The following is a 22,533-nucleotide window of genomic DNA, read 5'->3' as shown; positions in this document are numbered from 1 at the left end:
AATATTACATTGCTCTGCCAGTCTTTACACCACAGACACTCCACAGTAGCCACGTTTACATGACCACTTTTCTCTTTCCAAATGACCTTTCGGGAAACAATGGTATCCATGGAAAGGAATATTCCAATCTCTTGTCTACATGCACCGTGAAAATCCAACCGAATAGTCAATGGGTCATGTGCGGTAAAACGTAAACATCAACATCACGTGATACCGGCTTCCCCGAGTTTTTCTTCCACTTGTTGGAATAACTCCGTATTGTCAGTTTTTCGTCTGTCCAGTCTTGAAATTTAGTTTAAATCAAAAACAAACTTTGCTTAGCAGTCCAATGCCGATTGCTGGCCTCCATTTTTAAAAGTGAAGAAGGTCTGGATCTGCGTGTTACGTCAATCCATTCCATAGTTTGATTCCACATACTGAAATGCTATGGCTAGCATAACGTAGTCCTAGCATAGAAGTGTTTCAAATGGAGTTCTTCCCTGAGATCACATTTCTCCTCTCTTGTAGTGTGATCTAGGATTTAGGTAGAGGCAAGTCCCAACCAAGAATGGGTTCACTCTATTGTGCCGCAAACAACAGTACAGTAGAGAGAACCCTCTGCCAGTCGACAGCAGAGGCTTTGGGTGGAACGGCCCTGGTTCCTCTGCCAAGGGATGTTGCCAACTACTGGTCTGGCATGCATGTTGCATCGTTTACCACATCGCTGTTGTGTAAACGCTCCCTTGCAATCCCAATCCTTGAAAGTTGGTGTTGCCGTAGCTCTCCCTCCAAGGTGCGGCGGGCGGGCGAGCGAGCGTAAAAAGCAGCAAGCCAAATCAGCCCCCTTGTGTGCCGCGTATTGGCTGGGGAGGGGGGGGGGGGGCGCTTTTCCAGCGCTCCTTTGTGCTGTAATCAAAGGGAGTGACGCTCCAACTGCGACTCCCACCACTACAGGCTAATGGCTAATCAAACAGGAAGGCTGCCAGCCCCCCCCCCAACACACACACAGTGTGTGTCTCTCTCTATGGCTGCGCCGCACTCCATCATTTGCCCCATATGATGCCTTCGAGTGCTCCAACTTGAGGGTTTTTTTCTCCAGACATCCAGTTTCGCTAATTTTGTGATGATCGCTCTGCAGCACGGGAGGTGTAATATCCCCCCCCCCCCCAAGCCTTTGTCAAGACCTAAAGGTTAAAGGTGAAGGTTCACATGCTCTCTGACCTCCCAAGAGAGAGATCTTTTGAAACGCCACATCCCATCAGTCCTGTGGAGCATTTGTAAGAACAATCAAAAAAAAACCTTTCCAACCCTCCCCAAACTTAGACTCCTGCCATTCAAACTTTCGATCATTAAATTAGCCTCATTGCTGTATTGCAGTTTTGATGGAAATGTGTTGGTTCATAATTGATGGGCAGTGTTAGACTGAAATCCATTGTCAGTCAAAACATATTGAAATATAAGCGATATGTAGCATTAGCTTTACACTTCTAGTTTTACACCCAGAAAACAATAATGAATGACAGGATTCATCAACATTTAAGTTTGCTTTTACCTTCACCTAAGACGTGATTCTTGACAAAGACACGATACGACAGCGAGATCAACACGGAACACCACCTTTGTGTTTTGCTACATGATTCATTTTTACAATTTGTTCAACTGTACCGTGCCTTTAAAAAGCGTACGTGCTTAGAAAAATACAGAATTATACACCTAAATGTTCTCACACCCACACTGCCCCCTCTCCTCGCTGTCCCAAACACACACAAACAATCCCTCCCCGCAGGTCGAAGCCCCTGCCACGGCGCCGGCCAACCTCTGGCCGCCATCTGTATCCCATTAGGGCCACGAGAGGGCCGGCGAAGCGCGGAATGGATGAAAAAAAGAAATCCAGCACTTTAAAGTCCTGCTGCATTATTTAATAACAACACACTCCATAAAGTCCCTGTTATTAACACAGTGGGAGCACATAAAAGTATATTGGACACAAGAGTTCAATCGGCCGCCGCGTGGAACAAACACCGGTTTGATTTGGCCTTGCTGGTTCTTGTAATTAATGGTGTGGAGTAGAAACAATCTATTTCAACATATATTGGTGTTCTGAGCTTGAAATAAAAAGGGAATGTCCTCCGAGGGATTGAACTGTTTGTCTTTTGGAGCGCTTCCCCCTCAATAAATGAATACTGAATCCTTTGCGCTTATGAATGATTTGGTTGTGATAAAAGGCGGATTCACCTGAGTATGGAAACTACACAACCAAGAGGGGGAGGGGGAGGGGTTTAAGGGTTTCACAGGTTTTGAGGCTACAACGCGTGACCTCAATCAGCACTAAGGGGGACGTTCCCAAACGCCTAAAACTATCCAGATGACGACCTCTGACCTCAGTTGCGCGGTGAGTGAAGTGGATGTTGCCTCCGGGCTGAAGTAGACCAAACGCCTCCATTATGGACCGGGACTGGAGGGAGGACTAGACCACTGATATTCTCTCACACACGCACACTCCTGCTTCCTCTTCCTAACAAGCAATAAAGCTTTGGTGCTCCAATAACTCCTGCAGATATGCCCAATCGGGGAATATTGTTTGGGACTGCAGAAAAACACTACGCAACCTAACTGCTCGTGCTCGGCCAAACACAACAATTAAAACGGCATGACGCTGCATCTGGGTGAGAAAACACCTTCCGCTGCAAGTGGAAACAATACCTTCGCCAAAAGACTGGAGGACACGTTCCCACATTCATACCTATGGACAATTTAGCTAGCATGCATGTTGTGGAATGTAATGGTAATGGTAATGGTTTTATTTCATTTGAACATGCATCAGATTACAATTGAGTGCATCCCATAATCAGTTCCCAGTTCCACATGTCCAAAAGGAGTAGGAAGAAGCAAAGCTTATTAAATCCTACCCCTCCATCTGGTACTTTTACAATCAGTAACTGTTACATTTGTTCACTTCCTGCTTTCCTCATATAGTTTAAGTTTTTTTTTTTAATAATGCACCATCCATTGACATAAAGTGTACCATAGTGCGTGTCAATATAGTGATATATAAAGCACATCATGACTGGTTCAAGACTCTTCATCCTTGTATTTAGCAAACATCAACTGCTTGTATTGTTTCTTGAATTGGCTCATCGTTGTGCATTGTTTGAGGTCCTTACTCAATCCATTCCATAGTTTGATTCCACATACTGAAATGCTATGGCTTTTTATCGTAGTTTCAAATTTTGTTCTTCCCTGAGATCATATTTCTCCTCTCTTGTATTGGATGACATTTTTAGGTAATTGGTTATTTTTAGCCTTATGCATTATTTTAGCTGTGGGAGGAAAGCGGAGTACTCAGAAAAAAACCCACCGCTGTGTGGCCTGTGTGCTAACCGCTAACCACCACCACCACCACCACCGTGCGGCCTTATTATATATTAGATTAGATTAATAATATACTGCCTCGGCCATCTCTGTGTGGAGTTTGCATGTTCTCCCCGTGCATGCGTGGGTTTTCTCCGGGTACTCCGGTTTCCTCCCACATTCCAAAAACATGCTAGGTTAATTGGCCACTCCAAATTGTCCATAGGTATGAATGTGAGTGTGAATGGTTGTTTGTCTATATGTGCCCTGTGATTGGCTGGCCACCAGTCCAGGGTGTACCCCGCCTCTCGCCCCAAGACAGCTGGGATAGGCTCCAGCACCCCCGCAACCCTCGTGAGGATAAGCGGTAGAAAATGAATGAATGAATGAATATACTGCTTAATATAATATATATAAAATCCCTATATTATTATATGAAATATTTTATTTTTACATACTGCTTAATATAATGTATACCAAATTGATATTATATTATTATATGATATATTTTATTTTTATGCTACTAAGATTTTGTTGCTGTTTTTTCAGTTTTCTTGTTTAATTCTATTTTTAGAAAGGTTTCAAGCTGATGGAAAAAAACAAAACAAATGGCCACCAGGGCACACTTGGGACACCCCTGCTGTGAGGCATGTGTGGCGCCCCCTACGGGTTGTGGTCAAATTGCTTTGACAGTACAAAACTTTCTAATCTTTAGGCAAAAGGCCAATGGTGTGTAGGCAATTAGTTTTGCTTGAGGGCGACTAATCTCTAATCTAATCAAATTTTACACACATACACGGGCGCTCGTCGGTGCCCTAAGGGTGTATAGCGAATTTGCTGGTGATTCGGTTGAACAAGCTAAAGTTATAGTGAGTAAGACGGTGGGGTGTTTGTTTTCACAATGTATCACCCTTTTGGGTGGAGGGGGGTTATTTATACCAATAAATGTATACGGTCAGTACGTTTTGTCAGCAGGCTGAGCATTCCATCCAAGATGGACTCAAGAGGGTCTTTTCCTGACAGGTTGGAGCCAGGAAACGTGGAGTATGGAGTTCATCATCATCATCATCATCATCACGCTTCCTTGGACGCTCCCAGATGGATCACCTTGGGGACTGGGAAAGGCGAAGCGCCCGGGGGGGATGATCCTATGTCAACAACCACCAAAGCTGTTTCTTATGAAGAAGTAACCATCAAGCGTGTTTAGTGTACACGTGTTCCGACACACATACATGACATCTATACTGGATGTCCACAGTAGCTTGCCAAAAACCCCGGCAGTAGTCAACCTCTCATATTTTTATTACATCCAGGAGGTGCAGAGTGAAGACGGGCGGTTTCACAGGGGGGAGCAGGGGGGGGAGGGAAAGCCGGGTCCTTATTTTCCAAAGCATGGTGTGAAACCACAGGAATGCTCCTTGCAGTGCTGAGGAGAAGAAAATCCGAATCCCCAACAGTCGGTCGAGAGCAGGTGTGAAAGACGTCACTCCATGGAAGGAAATGGAGCGACAAGCTTAACTGAAGCACTCAGCAGCCATTTTGAGGCTTGATTAGAAGTACTTAAGGGCCTGTGATTGACAGATTGGGCTAAGGATGGAGAGGGACAGCCAACACCGCGTAGCCATGGAATTCTGGCTCTGGATAAAAAAAATACAACCAAAGCAAGCGGTGTGATGCCCTCATAATGTGTTTACATTTGTGTGTTGTTAGGCCTGTCATGATAATCAATGAATACGTTATTATCGACACAATCAATCAAAGCAAACTGGGCGTGTCGGTTCTATAACAGAGTGACCACGTTGTCATCTTATTTGAAAAAAAAAACACTAAAATCATCACACAGCAACTTAACACCCCAAAGCTAGGTAAGAAATAGACAAGGCAAGTACCAAAATAAAAAAGAACAGCTATTTTAAATTCATCCCAGCGCTGCATTGATGTCAGCTTCAGCCTGGTGGACAGACATACGTATTATTATGTCTCCTATATTGGGTAATAGGCGCGTAAAAGTGACTATAGTGGTGTTATTTCATGTCTAGAGGGCTCTAATAATGCTACAAAATATATTTAGGTGGCCATAAACAAGTTTTCTATGCTCTAACTACAAAAATATTCTGAAGAGGGATTACTGTCTAGCCCAGGGGTGGGCAAACTACGGCCCCGGGGCCACATCCGGCCCGCCAAGTGTTTAAATATGGCCCGCACGTTCTTTCCAAACTTAACATACAACCTGACATCATGGCTTTAGCCAACCTTTTGATGGTTTAGGTAGTTTTTTTTTAATCAATTTGTTTATTTGATGTGATCTGCTGTTTACAAAGTGCTCCTGAAAAAAGGACCCAAGCACATATACATAGCAGGTTGCATGACACTTACAGATACAATCATTCCAGGTGGACTGTTAGAATTATATGCGTAAAATATATAGTCTGGCCCCCTGTCAATTTTGTTAAATTATTGCGGCCCACGAGTCAAAAAGTTTGCCCACCCCTGGTCTAGCCAGTCTTTATTAAAATGATGATCGACAAGCCTCATTGACCCGTTGAATTATTTCTAAAATTTGTTTAAAAAAAAACCTTTTATATTGTGAAATTCTAGAAAGGTCTATTGAGTACGTGTGTGTACCCCCCCAAAAAAAGTAAAAGTGGTGCAAGCCACCACAATACCTTGCCACTTGTGATGCTTGCTGCAATAAATTCAGGTGTTCTGTGCTGTTGATGGTTAGTGTATGTACACTTTAAGTCAATGTTATGGCAGTAGAGGACAAATCTCTTATTAATACAACATAAACAATTGTAACGATACGCAAACATGTACTTAAAAGCTTCCCACCTGTGTAAATAAGCCCTGCCAGCTGTACGTGATCTGTACGGCAGACTCTTCCTCGGCGTCTGCCGCCAAGCCCGGCGCATGGCCGGAGGCTACGAGTTGAATAAAGATTACACGTGTCACTATATTAAGCAGCGGCTCTTGTAATATATGACGACATACATTTTACATGAGTTCACCTGACCGGCGAGCATTTCAAGGTTGCCGGCTGCATTTAAGCGGCGGACAGACTTAATTAGGCGAATGTCTCAGAGGTTAATCATTTTCTCCCTCCTTTCTCTCGCTATTTTCTATTTAGGGAGAGTGTTTTTCCCTTCCTCTTCGCAGCGCTCAGCTCGCTCTCTAGCTCGGTGTTTGCCTTAAACACACAAATGTGCCTGATTCTCTGCCGTTTGCCTAAATTAGCTTTATCTTAAATTAATCCTTTTCCCACTCACCTTTTCTCTTAAGCGTTTAATTGCATATAAAATGAAAAAGCAGGCTGCTTTTACTGCACAAGGTACGGAGGGTGGTCTGCAACGCCCGAGGTTAAGTTGATTAATTAACGTTGATGTAGATTAATTAGCTGGAGCGGCACTTTGATCTATCAAATCACCTCCATATGTGGAGCCAGCTATGTGTTTAGCAGCGGCAGGCTTGGATTCGGGCCACGTGTGAGCCTGCCAATTCGGTTTTCCATGAAAAAAAAAAAAAAAAGTGGATGGTGGTGGATGGAGATCACTCGCGTGTAGGTCGTTTGCTGCTGTTGTGATTTCACGTCAAATTAAAGACAATCATGCGAGACGCAAGACTGCCGTTGTAAAAATGTCTGCGTGGTTTTGGCCGTGTGCATGTCCATTGTTCACTCCTCGGGTCTCGCTCGGGAAATACTTTTGTGATGTGTTTTTGAGTGAAGCAATTATTGCAAGAGAAATGCAGTGTACATTCTTAGAAAGTTGGTTACATTACTTGGGGGGGATTGTTAAAATATTATCCAATTATACGCAATTATTATTGATACAAATAAATGCAAAGTCAATGTAGAAAAGGTTATCCTCTCATTCAATGTGGAAGTGGTAGGTTTCCTCCTTTTTTGTCCTTTGTTTCTTAAGTTTGGATTAAATCAATTGGCGAGGCTAACTACAGTAAACCTCGGATATATCGGACTCGGATATATCGGAAATTCGCTCACAACGGACAGATAAAAAAGAACCGATTTTTCTGTAATGCATTTCCAATAAAAATTCATTGCATATATCTGATTTTTTATAACGGATTTCGCCTATTTCGGACAAAATCTCCAGTCCCGTTCCAATGCATTTCCATTAAATTTCCCTGGCATATATCGGATGGCCGCATCGTTATGCTAATCTTGTTGATGTCACTGGCTATTGTCTTTCTCCTGGCTCCAGATTTAGGACAAATATAAAAGTGAGTGACGTCAATAATACTAGCACAGCAGTGAATGAGATCTTAACCTCACTATTGGAAATAACGTAGGCCTGACGGGCGTAACAGGGCCTAGCTTAATTAACAATTTGTTATGCTCAGAGTCCAATAAAGTTCAATTCTCATTACCTTACGTCTCTTTTCATTGCCCAGTCCAGGTACATTGGAAACATAGTCAAGGAAGTGCCTTTTTATAAGGGATAAAATCCAATTTACACATGTACCGGATATAAATCCGATATATGCGTAAAACGGACATTTTCCGGTATATGCATATAACGGATTTTGCTTATATCGGACAAAACCAGTGGGAACAATTGAATCCGATATATCCGAGGTTTACTGTAGTTAACTCGCTAGCTTGCTATGCTAGCGTGCTATGCTAGCGTGCTATGCTAGCGTGGCCGTCCATTATGTACCTGTAGCCAGTGAGATGTGATGTAAACAACAAATAATAGGATCGTAAAGGTGACTATAGGGCTGTTAATTTAATGTCTACAGGACATTAAAGTCGTAAACTGTTTTTTGTTCCGACCACAAAAATCCTACTTTGAAATTCACTCATCCTGGTTGGTTACCACATGGGTGCCAACTCGCGACACCACAGGTTTTCTTTCCATTCGGTCACTAAAACGGGTGATTTTAATGGTCAGCACCTCCTTCATTTTCAGGGAAGGAGCTTGTCAATTAAATGACCCGCTGGAGAAACCACTTGGAGAGGAAACCTGCAGGGTCTCGGCCCTCCATTGACACGTGTGCCTTACCATCATCATATCTTACCAGCAACTTTTTGTGGCAAAAATGTGACAAGGAGACAATCCTGTATCTGTCATTCATTTTAAGTCTTACAAAAAAAAACTACAGAATAAAAAGGCATTCAATTATTTTTGTATTGCGAAAAAATAAATAACGGGGTATCCTGCATGTTAGACAATTCCCGCTGACTTCCTTGTTTCCGTCTCGGCAGGCACCGAGGGTCCTCTGACTGGCTGCCATCATTAAAAATCAATATGGCTGCTTTTTTTCCTCCGTGAGAGTTTGAACTGTGTGTGAATCAGTGACGATTCCCCCGTGCTAAGCCCTGCAAGTCACATGCGGTTTGTCAAGCTTTGTCAGCGGACAAAAAGAGAGCGCGAGGAGGCGGGTGGGAGGGAGGGAGGATGGGAGGAAGAGGTTGCAAGGTGTGTGTGTGTGTGTGTGTGTGTGTGTAAGGGTGGGGAGTGCTGAGGATGAGTGGGGAGGCATTGCTGGCGGGGTCTCCATGGCGATGATGCTAGTTAGCTAGCTAGTGCTCAGGGGCCCTGGAGGAGAGTGACAATACAAGGGGACTTAGCAGCAGCCGCGGCTCAGCAGCCACACTGCATTAATGAGATTTTTCACACTTATTATACACACACACACACACACACACCCACTCTGTGCATGTGTGTGCTTTATTGTGTGCACACGTAGGCTCCTTCTCCGTGAGTGGAAAATAAACAAGCGAGAAAGAGCGTGGTTGTTTATCTTGTAGGCGCACAAATAAACATCCTCAAACAGGAATGAAATAACGCTTTCCTCTTTGACAGTCACACGACACACAATCACCACGACAAGAAACAACGTTTTTTGTTTGAAAGTAAATATTATATTCTATTTATTTATAATTTATTTAAATTAATTTAGATGGAGAGTTATAAGAGGTTCTGCCTTTTTGAATGACTTCAAATGATTTAATTCCTAAACGGCTTGTCGTGTCTTATTGTTGGCTCAATATTTGACTCATAAAAAGCAATTTTACTGTTTTTTTATGTAATCGTTTCTAGCCTACATATTAATCAAAGGTGAACGTAAACACTTTCCTGTCTTGTTTTCTCTTGCAGAGCACCAGACGGCAAAGACGGGGGAGCAATACGTTAGAAGGAAATAAGAATGCGGTTCGACAAAGGAAGTTTCCCTCTGCTGACGCATTAAAGCAGCTGTCAATTCATCAAATATTTGCCTTTTTTTTTTGTATTGTGCGCGAGCGCGCTAATGGAAGAAAGCACGCGTTTTCATTGGAGGATCTCTGAGTGATGGAGAACACCCAACCCTCCTGGAGACGAGCAAAGGGCAGGCCCAGAGGGCAAAGGTTGCGCTCTTATCGCCGTGGTAACATCACAATGGAGGGGGAATATTCCCACTGCTTTAATCTTCGTGAAACAATATCACAAGACACAAAACGGCTGCCTAATCGTCGGCCCAATTAAACATGGCGTCCGCGGACTAGCCGGCCCTGGGGAGTGTGTGTTTCCTTTCATAATAGGAACGCTCAGGTGACATTTTGGGGACTCGTCTAGCCTGACAAAATCATTCTATTTTAAAGAGTAAGGTGTGTGTGTGTGTGTGTGTGTGTGTGTGTGCCACTGAGCAGATGGACCCAGTGGGAAAGGGGGGCATGGCTGGGGGGGGGGGGTTCTTACAAAACAAAAGCAAAGGACTTTTCCACCTCGAGACACCCAGCTGTGCTACAATCAGATGACGCAAAAAGGTGACTAGACCAGGGGTGGGCAAACTTTTTGACTCGCGGGCCGCATTAATTTAACAAAATTGACGGGGGGGATTATGTAGTATTTTACACGTAACAGTCTATTTTTACACCTATATTTTTACACATATTTTACATGTAAAAGTGTCATGCAATCTGCTATATGTGCACTTTGAAATCATTTATTTGATATAAAGTGTGTTATAAATGTATTATTATTATTATTATTGTTATTTTTATTAGAATTATTAGTTATAGTAATGTTATTATATTATTATTATTATTTTGTTAATATAATAATATTACTACAATTATTATATTAATATTATTAACAACAATATTAATATAATAGTAGTATTATTATCATTATTGACAACATCATTATTATTATTATTATTATTATTATTATTATTATTATTTATTATTGTGCTTGTGCTCCTTTTTCCAGGAGCATTTTGTAAACAACAACAGAACACATCAAATAACGAAATTGATAAAGCAGCTACCTCAACCATCAAAAAGTTGGCTCAAGCCACGATGCCGGGTTGTATGTTGAGTTTAAATGAAATACTTTGGAAAAAAACAGGCGGGCCATATTGAAACACTTGGCGGGCCGGATGTGGCCCCCGGGCTGTAGTTTGCCCACCCCTGGACTAGACCCTTTGGTGTTTGATTCTTCATCCCGGCATGACGTTTGGTGACGATTGCATGCAACACCAGTGGCCTCTGACCTACATATGGACAACTATCCCATGTCGTCCTGGCAACTATATTCTCACACTTTCACTTCCTGCCGATGGAACGACACGGTGTGACCTCACACATGGCCATAAGAATCTTGTATAATGTCGTCCTGGAAGGTGGAAGTTGCTTGGGAAGCAAAATCCATGACTATTTTCTCTTCTTGGAACTGTCCCAATATTTTGTCTTTGACCTCTGACCTCAAAAATGTTATTTTTTTTTGACAAGAGTAAACCTTGTAGGAAACTCCCCAGAGATCGGACGGTGCTGCAACGTCCATTTTCTCTTCCTGCAGGCGTCCCAATACTTATGTCCTTAGCTCTCAGGTCCAGCACCAGTGACCTCTGACCTCGCAATGACCAAGAATCTGTCGCAGGAGTCGATGTACTGTAGCTGCAAAGGAATTCCATACTTCCTGTAGGCGTGGCTAAGCGTCCCAATACTAAAGTGGCGTGCGCACATCCCGGCTTGGATGCGGGATAAGCGCAGGAGAGAAAAACAACAAGCTGGCGTGTTCCCAGCTGCTTGGCATCACAGAGAAGCGTCGGCGCGTTTGGGGTTTGACATATACGCCGCCTTGTTTGATCACACGCAGGATGTGAGGCGCAGCGGAAGAACAAGCTTGAAAACATGGAGAGGAGGTGGCACAAAGGACCCGCCTCCCTACAAGCAAACATCACAAAAGCACGCTCGGCGACGGTACTGGAATATTAAAGGTGTTTTATTTCGTAGCGTACGCCCCCTCGTCTGCCGGCATGACCTCCTTAACATGCGTGCGGTATCGAATCGTCATTAGAAACCCGTGGATCCTTTTTCACACTGCCTGAAACAGGACGCCGTGGATGGCGGCTAATTGAAGTGTAATATATCAGCTTCTTTATTTCCGCCGTGACTGACGCCGACATAAACCCACAGGCTGTAAACAAGTGGCGGGAGTTAAGTTAAGTTAAGGCACGCAGCGTATCAAAGATGGAGGAGCTTTGTAGGTATAGAGGGCGTGGCCCTCGGCATACTGTAAACATGAAATGAACATGAAATTATTGATTATTGATGAGATGGCAGATATCCTTATGTCATCAATACGGGTCAATGCGGTCGAGTGGTTAGCGCACAGACCTCACAGCTAGGAGACCAGGGTTCGATTCCACCCTCGGCCATCTCTGTGTGGAGTTTGCATGTTCTCCCCGTGCATGCGTGGGTTTTCTCCGGGTACTCCGGTTTCCTCCCAACATTCCAAAAACATGCTAGGTTAATTGGTTGATTCAAATTGTCCATAGATATGTGAGTGTGAATGGTTGTTTGTCTATATGTGCACTGTGATTGGCTGGCCACCAGTCCAGGGTGTACCCTGCCTCTCGCCCAAAGAGGAAAAAGCGCTACAAAATATTATTACGTCATACACACTGCAACATCAAAGGGTTAACTTTAGGCATGTACTTTAGCATTTTTCATGTAGGCAGGGGCTAACTTCTTTTTACACTTGTCTGACCTCATATTACGTTGTCTTTTTTTATGTGTTCCAAAAGGAGGACGGGACACAACAAGCACGTTTAAAGCAGTCCGAGTTATAAAAGTTAAGGTAGAGAAGGTTTGTTGATTTTATGGTGGTTAACTTCTTTTTACACTTGCGTGACAATTGGTGACCTAAGTGTGTCGAACCATTGTCTTTTTACATTTGACCTCTGGGCTACTCTGATGGTGACTGTTGCAACTCGGAACAGATTATTCCCTTGTCCATGATTCCCAAAAATGGAAACGTTTGAACAGAACGAAATCAGACGTGTAATTAACATCACGGCGGCCGCTTACCTGCTGACACAAGCGTCACGTGGATAGCACAAGCTGGGCGGCGTTGTTGCTCACACACTCTTCCACCTTCGCCCCTGCACTCCAAACCATCCATCACTGAGTCCCCCAGGGACGGGGGGGGGGGGGGGGGGGGGGGGGGGTAACCGGAGGAAAAGCTCTGTAAGGAGAGAACAGACAAAGAAAGGAGTGACCATGTCTGCCTTGATAGCTTGAACAGAGCCTCTCTTAGCCTCCATCTTGCGTGCACGCACACGTGCTCACACACACACACACACACACACACAAATGGAAAGAAAGTCATGAGAAGAAGCCTTAAAGGGCAACCACAGCATGCACACGTGTATGCTTTCCCTGCCACACCGTACGCTGTTAGCTGCACGCTAAACACCCACTCACCCAAGATAGCAGAGTTCCATGAAGTAAACACAACAGCAGCTGATTGACTTGATAAATAGCAGCAACCTCGTCTCCACAATAACATACAAATTCCTATTTAAACATAAGTTACAACTAACATGAGTACCTAAAAACACTTCTGGTTACTTAATACATCTCCAAAAATAACCAGCACACAGCAAATGGCCACTAGTCCTGGGACGCTAACAAAGAAACAAAAATGCATCATTTTGACGGCCTCGCTATATTGCCATGTGCAAGCGTGTCCGTTTCCCTCCTCTCCTGCCTCCAAACAGGCTGGAAGGGGGTTCACTCTGTTTCAGCACCTTCCGTAGAACAACGGCATGAACAGAGTGAGCCCTCACACACACGCAAAACTTTAAATTATTATTATTATTATATATTCAAAATGATTGAAATTATTTGTGCAATTTACTGTTTACGCCAGGGGTCTCAAACTCAATTTACCTGGGGGCCACCGGAGCTAGGTTCTGGGTGAAGCCGGGCCGCATCAGGTTTTCAAAAAAAAAAAAAAAAACGCATTTATTAAAAACTGGAAAAGAAATGAGCCAATATTGCAAAACACACATAATTAACTATTAACATTTTTTGTAATTACCTCCACATTACTCCACATTTCCCTTCTTTGGTACTGCGATGGTAGAATGGCATACGAGGCAAACGCACTTCGAAAAAGACATTGTGAAAAAAAAGTCCACCTCCCATTCCGTATGGAAGTGATATGTTTTTACTTTTTACTTGGTCCAGTTTTTGCCTTTTTACTTGGTCCAGCTCCTTCACTCATTTTAGTGACCATAAACTTTAGCGAGGGCTTGAAATCTGATGCAATTCGCCGACTAGCTTAGCACTTTGCATCGTTGTTTACGCATGAGCGGTGACCTAAAGGTCAAAATTCAGTTGTCATCTGACTGGTTGTCCTGTATGTCAATCAAGTAACAGGGATGGATGATAGGCTGACATCGTAAGTTCTGCTGCACTTAGAGACGTTGTTTGATTTCATTGGTCGCCCGAAGGGCAACATTCAGTTGTCATCTGAATGGCTGCCCTGTATATCAATCAAGTGACGGCATTGATGCTGGGATGATATTTTTTTAATGTCACGCCGCGATCGACCAGCGATCGACCAGTACCACCTCCGCGATCGACCGGTAGATCGCGATCGACTTAATGAGCACCTCTGCCCTACACTTTTTCAGTACTTTGGTTCGGGTTTTCCACACCAAAATATCTGATAAAACATTCCACATATACACACTATACACAAAATAAGATAAAAATAAATAAATAAACAAATTAAGAATAAAGACAATACAATCAATCAGTAATAAATAAGTAAAATAATAATAAAACAGCAAATAAGAAAAACGTAAGAAACCACATACAGTTGGTAGAGAAATTATTTTTTTCAGATTCAAATGTACAGTATTAACAGTTATTTAACCTTTAACATGAACATTAATGAAACTTAATCATTTGACCCAATTAGCAAGTTAGCATCGTACTCACATTGTCGTAACTTCACAACATGTTTGATGAGATGCTTTATCTTATCTATTTTCCGTTTTATTCCGAATCATTTCCTGCATTTATTTGTACCCAGCGTCATAAGCCTTTAGCTTCATTGCTAATCCAAAGCAAAACAGGGCGGGGTAACAGGGTAGGGTAACAGTATGGGCGGGGCAAAATCATGTTAATTGTGTCCGGTGTGCACACAGCTTTGAGCTGTCATTTCATTATTATTATTATTTACCTTCGTTTGTTTTTGATATTATATGGGAGCCAGGCAACGACATTTCGTCGACAATTTCCCTGCTGTGTTACTGTGCAATGACAATAAAGGAATCTATGGAACTATCTAAGTTAAAATCTTTTTTCCTTCTCATTCTCATGGAGCCAATCTGGTGTATTGTCTGGTCTGTGTGTTGACATTTTATCAAGAAGGAGGCGCTGAGTGAAAGTGACCACTCAGGACAGCGTAGAGAAGAAACAATGAGGAGAGAAGAGGAAGATGTTGATCTCCAACACTGTACACCAGGAGAAGGTCAATAAGTGTGTGTTTGTGTTGAGATTGAGCCGCGGCCTTCTGCGGTCTCACTCTCTCCGCTACGCACGGCTTGGCTGACTGACGTTTATTTAACAGCCTGGAGGCCTGACCGAGACGGATGCTGTTTTCTTTCAATCGAGGAGGCGTGCGAGACGCCCTGCGCAAACACCCCGTAATCCCGCCAGAGACGTCCTGTCTGCGCCGTCCCCATGAGAGCGCGGCGGATGTCCCGCGGATCGTGGGCGGTGAGTGACAACACGATGATGATGTCACCGCCGAGTGTGTGGCTTCTTTAATGTCACAAGTAAAAACCTTGTCAGTCCCGAAGGTTGCCGGCTTACTTTCACAAGCGAGGATGTGCAAATTTCATTATTCCTCTCATTTTCCCCGCATCGCCATGGTAACCCACACACATGCTGAATTATATCCATGGACCTTGAAATGAAGTGAGCGAAACTCCATTTACTTCAACTTAAAAGGCTCGCCATTGTGATTTTCCAGCTATAAGACACTTTATAAATGGATTGCACTGCCACTAATCTAACATCTCCTCATGCGTCCACACTCGTTAATGTTTAATGCTCACTTAGGAAGCAGACAGGCCCGTCGCCATTGGCCTCACACACACACACAAACTGCCCCTCCTACATCCCCCTGGCAACGCCATCCTCATTACCAGCCTGAGATTTGACCTTTCACCCCCTGAGACCAGATGGCTCGTGTTTTCATGCTGCAGGGAGGAGAACACAACGCAGTGACTAAAATATGCGTTCAGCCAGTACAAAAACACTGCAGCATCTTTACACGAGTGCGTACACATGAGTGACGGCACACAAACTTCACTAAAAGGGCCATTAAAAAAAAAAAGACAAAGTCCAGACCAGCCCAGAGGTCTGGGCCATCTTTACACATCAAAAGGGGGCCGGTGAGGATGAGGAGGGACGTGTGTGGGGTTGAAGCAAAGCAGACGGGACGTCTTAAGAGGTGGGTGCCACTGTGGGAGAATCAAAGAGTGGGAGAGAGTGAGGTAAAGCAGACATGTCAACAGCTAAGAGTGCAGGTTTTCCTATTTGTGGAGTAATGGCACCATCTAGTGGCGCGGCCGAAGCATGACAGCCACACAAGTGCATGCGCAATTACCAAGATAGAAACCCCTCTTACATTTTTTCTTGAATTTATGTCCTTCTCTGAAGTCCACTTCTCAAGGAGTGGTAGCTCGCATCCATCCGTCTTTTATGGCGCTTATTCCCATGAGGTAGCTAGCTAGCATACACTGCTGTGAATTAACGTCGTCTGACGTAAGGCCTCAATAAACTCCACGTTGACTGTGGAGGTTTGTTTAATCAGACAAGCAAGCAACAAAAAAAAGTAGTACGCCTAACAACTAAGTTCGCTTTTCATTAAAAACGAACTATTTTGCGTTGTTGTACATTTACACGGCTGAGTCGTGAAAAATACGGCAGTTTACATAGGACAACACTATAAAGTTGCGAATTTGGTCATTTTAGTAACCGCAATGATTTTAACCACATTTGATAGTAAATGTAAGACAATTATGGAAACTTTTTTATCGTTATATGTATTTAAACTTTGACATATTACAAAAAAGAATACTCGTTACGTTATTAGCTTACCTTACGTCGGACCGGAAGTGAGTGTCGGTCTTTGTAGGGACTCGGGAAGTGAACTGCAACCGTTTCATCAATGGTCGTAAATTATGAATTATGATACAGACATTTAGTGTAATATATATTTCGTACAATACGAAATAAGTGCTATATATGTATTTGAAATTGGCAGCTGATAATAAAATACACAATAAAATTGTGTACAGTTTATGCAGTACTACTACTGACCACAGGTAGGCGCCCTACACCCAAACATGAGATTTTAGCGTCTGCTTTTTGTCCAGTAACTTCCAGGAGTGAGTAAACTAGAAGTGCTTCCTTTGCAATCTGCAGCTGCTGTGCAGGAATGCCGTAAAGCAGGACGCTCGTCAACATGTTGCCTCCTTTTTTAATGAGACAGACAACATGATTTTAAATGGAAATGGAAGTATACAGTGTCATATTACTCACAAAACAAGCACAGAAATCATGAAATTCGATGTTGCTTAACTAATCTAATATCATTACAGCTTTTGTGGGGAGTCGAGGCAAATATCGGCATTGATACCAAGGATAGTCGATAAATTAAAATGACAAAAACAATCAACTGATTTAAAAATATCAAGTAAAATGTATTGATCAGTATCGGCAACATTGTCCTGTATTGAGTTGACTTTGTTAATGGCATAAACAGCGGAAGTAGCACAGAGAATGTTATCTTTTTACAAATGTTGCCCCCAGCGGACTGGAGAAGCAATGCACCTAATGGTGCTTTCAAGAATAGGTGGGATTCGTCGGTTTCCAGCAGCATGACGTGATGGATGTAACTTATAAAAGTTATATTAATATTTTTCAAACCAAAGAGTTGTACTTTAATAATAAACATATATGTATAGAAAATATTGTATTCTAAACGCTGATTTTTCATGTGCAGCTCTTTACGTTAGATTGTAATACCGAAGTGAACAAGCTACCCTGAAGGCATCACAAGCTCCGGGTTTTTTTTAGGAGCGCTGATGTCATTTTCAAAACTTAACCAACCCTCCAAAACTCCACACCGCTTAGTTCTTCTCCGCCTTTCAACCTGGAAGGTCTTCTTCAGCTGAAAAGTGGAATACATTTGACAAAATAATACTTTTCCGAGGTGAACGAGTTAAAAAAAAAAAGGGAATCGCGATCGTTTGTATTGGAAGGACTTTACTGCTGGAAACCCCACCGACCGGAGCCCCCTTCTTGCAGGGCACTGTTTTCTTCTCTTTTGTTTTGTAAAGTTCTATTCCCAGAATGAACCGGAGCTTTAACCGATCGCAACCCTTGCGAAACGTGGATTGTAACGCCGTGGAGGTGAAAAGCAAGGTGGGTGCGATGTGCACGTAGGCGGAGGAAGAGTGCACACACATGGTCGTCTGCAGTGAGCATTTGAACACAACATTATTTTGTATTGGATGTTTGATGCCTTTTAACGAGACACATATGAACCAGGAGTGTTCGCCGCTCAAAAAAGTGGCCGTTTTACTCAATTTGTTGCACTTTGGTGCCCACATTCGTTAAGAAAATGTCGAAACTCATCCAGGACTTCAATTTGGAGTGTATAAAACGTCTCTCTGTTGTGGTTAAAATGACAAACAAGTGAAACAGATGTAGGAATTAGTCTTTCTGTAGTAGATTCACAGCTAAAATCTAAGAAATCAACATTTAACAACTTGCTGACGGTGTCTGTCAGTACTTTTGGTCCATTTGGGTGTGAAAAGGTGAATCAAACCGAGCCCCAATAAGCAGTAATTACCTTTTTGAGATAGCTTCCAAATGGTTTCTGGCAGGTTTTAGTATGACGTCACATGCAGCTGACTCCCATTCACGTCACATTTGCATTTTCGGGTTTAGTTAAATGTATTGTACCTGCAAGGTGAGTCACTCACATGTGTGGATCACCACCGTCACAGTTTATCCAAAGTACTTTTCTCAATGTTCTTAATGGTCTTCATGACGATACGAGGGTGCTTTTAGTGATAAGAGTATCAGGGAGGACGTGTCGGAGGAGACTGGTACTGGTTTCACTCATGCTCTTATCAGGGACCAGATGTTTTGGTTTTTTGGGGCTGGGGGGGTGTAGGACGAGATGTTGACACCAATCCCTCCACTTTGATTTAAGAAGATTTCCAAACACTTTGTTGGAGCCTGCGGTTGAGGGTTTCCAAAACAAGCCCCAAATTACCATCCAGCCCCCCCAATGTCGTCCGATATATCACTGAAAGATAAGGCATCGGTTTGTACTCGGGGCGTCACAAGATGATACCAGGGTTGTAAATCCCTTTGTGGTGGAAGATTCGATGTGCAAACGGAGATGGATACGTTAAAAAGATAAACATAGTGATTCGGTACAGTGTACAAACGATTCGATTAGATTTGATATGACTCATCGTTACCCAACCACTATAAAATTTGGTGCACACCTGTATGGGACTCACCAGTACGAGCAAGATTAGTTGAAAAACATGGCTGACATCAACCAAAACGTCTTACTAAAATCTCGATGTCTTACACGGATGCTTGCGAGGGGAGTCGCCAAATCTCGTGAGATTTCTAGTTCAGAAAATGAACTTGTGGGCACCAGCTTTGGGAATGATGATAAATAAATTAATTTATGACAGAAAATAAAAGAAAATTAATTCAATAATTTTGCCGGCCTCATTATAGGTCTGTTTCCCTCATCCATCAAGGAGAGTTCACTCTGTGCATTGCTCGGAAGCACGGAACAATGGCATGAACGGAGTGAGCTCTTCTGTCAGTCCTCCGGTATCTCAGTGGGTGGAGGCGGGGCCACCAGCATACACATAGAGTGCGACGTAGTAGAAATTAAATTAGTCGATTGCATTATTTTCATGTACTTTTCTTAAAAGTAACGTTAAAACCCAATTTTGTTTATCGTCATTGAGTGTCTACTGCCACGGCTAATGCTAACATGAGCTTCCAAAGCATTTTGACCCAAGCCATAGGAGGCACCACACATGATGAGATCTGTGTACATGAGCATGTAGTAGTATTTCCTGTCTCCCGCATCGATAGGCGGCAATAAAATAGGAGCCAATAATTGTTGAAGCACGTCGCCTGATGGTGTAACCTTTCGGAGCAGTACATCCAGTTGGAGTCGTGTTCAAACACGTTGGAGCAACACTTTCACTAACCTTTTTATAACGTTATCTTTGACAAACCTGTTTGTCGAGGGGACGAGTTGACTGGAGGAGTCGTTCATGTCTCAAAGTATCGTTCACTCACACTCGCTCTGTCTGTGACGGTTCCTTGTTTTGGTTTATTGGGGCGTGCTTTTGTGGCCTCGGCGCGGTATCTCTCGCCTTTTTGCATCTGAGTCACATGATGACCCCGCCGTGACCTTCAGCGGCGGCCTCATTGGCGCTTTGATGACCTCGCCCGGGGAAAGAAAGCATCAGCACAAACTGTGTGTGAATGCGTGGGAGGCGACACAAATGCCTGCCGCTGTCGTTTGAACATGTTACCCTTTTTAAAGTTCCCCTCCCGAGTTCCCTTTTAATACCTAATAAAAAAATTAAGCTAAGCTAATTAGCTGCTTGCTGAAGATGGCAATGAATTCCCTTGTATTGTGTGTATATAATACACAAAATGAAAGTTTTTAAAGGGTAAAGCTAAGCTACTCAATGCTCATTCCTGTTGATTGATTTGTGCCGTTTCCCTCCTTCCCCTCGCCGCAGTATGGGGCGGAATTCCGCCGCTTCTCGGTGGACCGGCTGAAGCCCGGCAAGTTCGAGGAGTTCTACAAACTCATCCTGCACATCCACCGCATCGCCAACATGGAGGTGATGATCGGGTACGCTGATGTCCACGGCGATCTGCTGCCCATCAACAACGACGACAACTTCTGTAAGGCCGTGTCCACCGCTCACCCCCTGCTGAGGATTTTCATCCAGAGACAAGGTAGGACGTTGGCCATTCAGCCCTCCCGTGTCTTCAACGAGATCATCTCTTGGATAAATATTGATTTTCAATGCTCTGACAAGATGTAAACCTTTAAAAAATGACCTCTTATTACAATCTGGGATGGTAATTGCCTTGGAGAATATTTCCTAATCCAATTATGTGCCTCTTCCCGCTCCGGGAACGCCAGGCCTTTTTGTTTACCTCATGTAAGGCTTCTTGTGTTTACTGCCCCCTGATTGGCTGGATGCGTCTGTCTGCCTGGCTAAGCCCTCTGTCTTCTCCAAAGGAAGGGCTTGCGGGCGCGCACACACACGGAGGCCATAGAAATCAGGTCATTGAGCAAAGCTTGTATCCCGGCATACCAGACATTACTCTGAGACAAAAGGTGCTCATGAAAAGAAAAGACTCCCGTTTGGATAAAGACGGCGGCTCAGCGGTCCGAGTGGGAACTACTCACCGTCGGCCTTTTGGAGGGCTTTGGAGTAGCAGCTTGCTAGCTAGACGATCAGCCAATGCAAATGAGGTGGTCGATTCATCTTCATTCCTACACGGCGTCCTTCCTCGGAATGAAGCTTGTGTAATGATGAAGGTTGTGAACGCCTCGGGGCGCCTCGGGGCATCAGTGAGCACCGGCTCGGCCGCATCTTTGGGATTTTAGGAAATGTTGTCAAAATAAATACAAGGCGCGGTTGAGTTTTCAGTCACTTGATGATGAACCAACCTAAGGTTACATAAGACCGGGGGTGTCTAAAGTGTGGCCTGGGGACAATTTGAACGGTCCACAGCACATTCTTTAGAAAAATCGAAAAAGCTGCAGTCATTTTAGTATTATAAAGTTGAAATATTAAAGAAATATGTTTTTGTTAAAGTCGTAATATTCGGACAAACAAAGAAAACAACATCTACATGCGCCGCTATAATCCAACAGAATAGTCAATGGGGCATGCCCAGTAAAACATCACGTGATACCGAGTTTTTCTTCCACTTGTTGGAATAACTCCGTATTTTTTCCTTCATCCGGTCTTGAAATTTAGTTTGGATCAAAACCAAACTTTACTTAGCAGTCCAATGCCGATTGCTGGCCTCCATTTTTAAAAGTGAAGAAGGTCTGGATCTGCGTGTTACGTCATATCTGAGCATGCGCTGAAAGAACTTAAACAGGAAAAGATCAAATTCAATCTTGCTAATATTTGATCATTAAACTCGGGACATGTTTTATATAGATATATATTTTCTTTTTTAATAAAACTGGACTTGTGAATAAAGTATAGAAGGGTTTAGATTCTGTTCCACAGATGGCGCTAATGCACACCAAAGCTGCTTGCCAACCGCCAATAAACAACAGAAGAAGAAAAACACCAAGAAGAAGAACTTTCCGTTTGAGCAGGTACAAGATACCTCAATCGGATTGGGGAAAGGAATATTCCACCCCCGTGCATCCTATTATATATTCATTGGGATTGCGACTTTTCTTTGGGAATGAGGTGTATACAAAGGTTCCATTCTTTCCGTTTTGAGCAAATAAAGCGAATACAATTGGAATATTTGGGCCCATGTACACGTGGCCATTGTCTCCCACGCCGTCCAGAAAAACAACATACACATCGATCAGTTAAAACCAGCCCATGAACTCAAACGTGGTCACCAATGTCCCTAAATACGCCACTGGCTCTTTGTACTGTACATGGTCGCTTGTGTGGTCTTCCAAGCGGGTGGTCTGCCGACACCCGATGCTTGCGTGGTCGTGGCGCCGGCTGACAGCCGTCACATTTACGTGACAATACTGACACATGAGGTGCTCACGCGTACACAAAAGACTTTGTCTTTGCAGTGACGTCTGTACTGCACGGCTGTTCTTGTTACATCAC

The 22,533-nt window shown here is 43.4% G+C and overlaps 2 protein-coding genes and 1 long non-coding RNA gene across 5 annotated transcripts in view; 1 reads left to right on the top strand and 2 right to left on the bottom strand.

Annotated features, from left to right (window-relative positions):
- Positions 1 to 12,764, bottom strand: part of jarid2b (jumonji and AT-rich interaction domain containing 2b) — a 135,614-nt gene extending 122,850 nt beyond the window's left edge. Inside the window, exon 1 of the mRNA XM_058046861.1 lies at positions 12,644 to 12,764. The gene's annotated coding sequence lies outside the window, so the exon portion shown is untranslated. The remainder of the gene's footprint in view (positions 1 to 12,643) is intronic.
- Positions 12,765 to 12,770: 6 nt separating this feature from the next.
- The window catches only part of LOC131101603 (uncharacterized), a 13,639-nt gene continuing 3,876 nt past the window's right edge, over positions 12,771 to 22,533 (bottom strand). The window contains exons 2-3 of one of the 3 annotated variants that reach the window (XR_009119243.1): positions 21,123 to 21,309; positions 12,771 to 12,800 (exon numbers count right to left, since the gene is read on the bottom strand). This is a non-coding gene — a long non-coding RNA (uncharacterized LOC131101603). Of the gene's footprint in view, positions 12,801 to 14,068; positions 16,099 to 16,265; positions 21,310 to 22,533 lie in introns of those variants that run through there. The other 2 variants (XR_009119242.1, XR_009119244.1) reach the window with 2 other exon arrangements.
- Positions 17,718 to 22,533, top strand: part of pard6gb (par-6 family cell polarity regulator gamma b) — a 27,218-nt gene continuing 22,402 nt past the window's right edge. The window contains exons 1-2 of the mRNA XM_058046873.1: positions 17,718 to 18,067; positions 20,440 to 20,662. Of these exons, the coding sequence (XP_057902856.1) occupies positions 17,996 to 18,067; positions 20,440 to 20,662 (295 nt within the window). The 5' untranslated portion in view covers positions 17,718 to 17,995. The remainder of the gene's footprint in view (positions 18,068 to 20,439; positions 20,663 to 22,533) is intronic.

This window comes from Doryrhamphus excisus, chromosome 14 (assembly GCF_030265055.1).
Source record: "Doryrhamphus excisus isolate RoL2022-K1 chromosome 14, RoL_Dexc_1.0, whole genome shotgun sequence".
NCBI classification, from domain to species: domain Eukaryota; kingdom Metazoa; phylum Chordata; class Actinopteri; order Syngnathiformes; family Syngnathidae; genus Doryrhamphus; species Doryrhamphus excisus.
The sequence above is the reverse complement of the archived record's forward strand: the minus strand, read 5'-3'. Positions and strand labels throughout refer to the sequence as shown.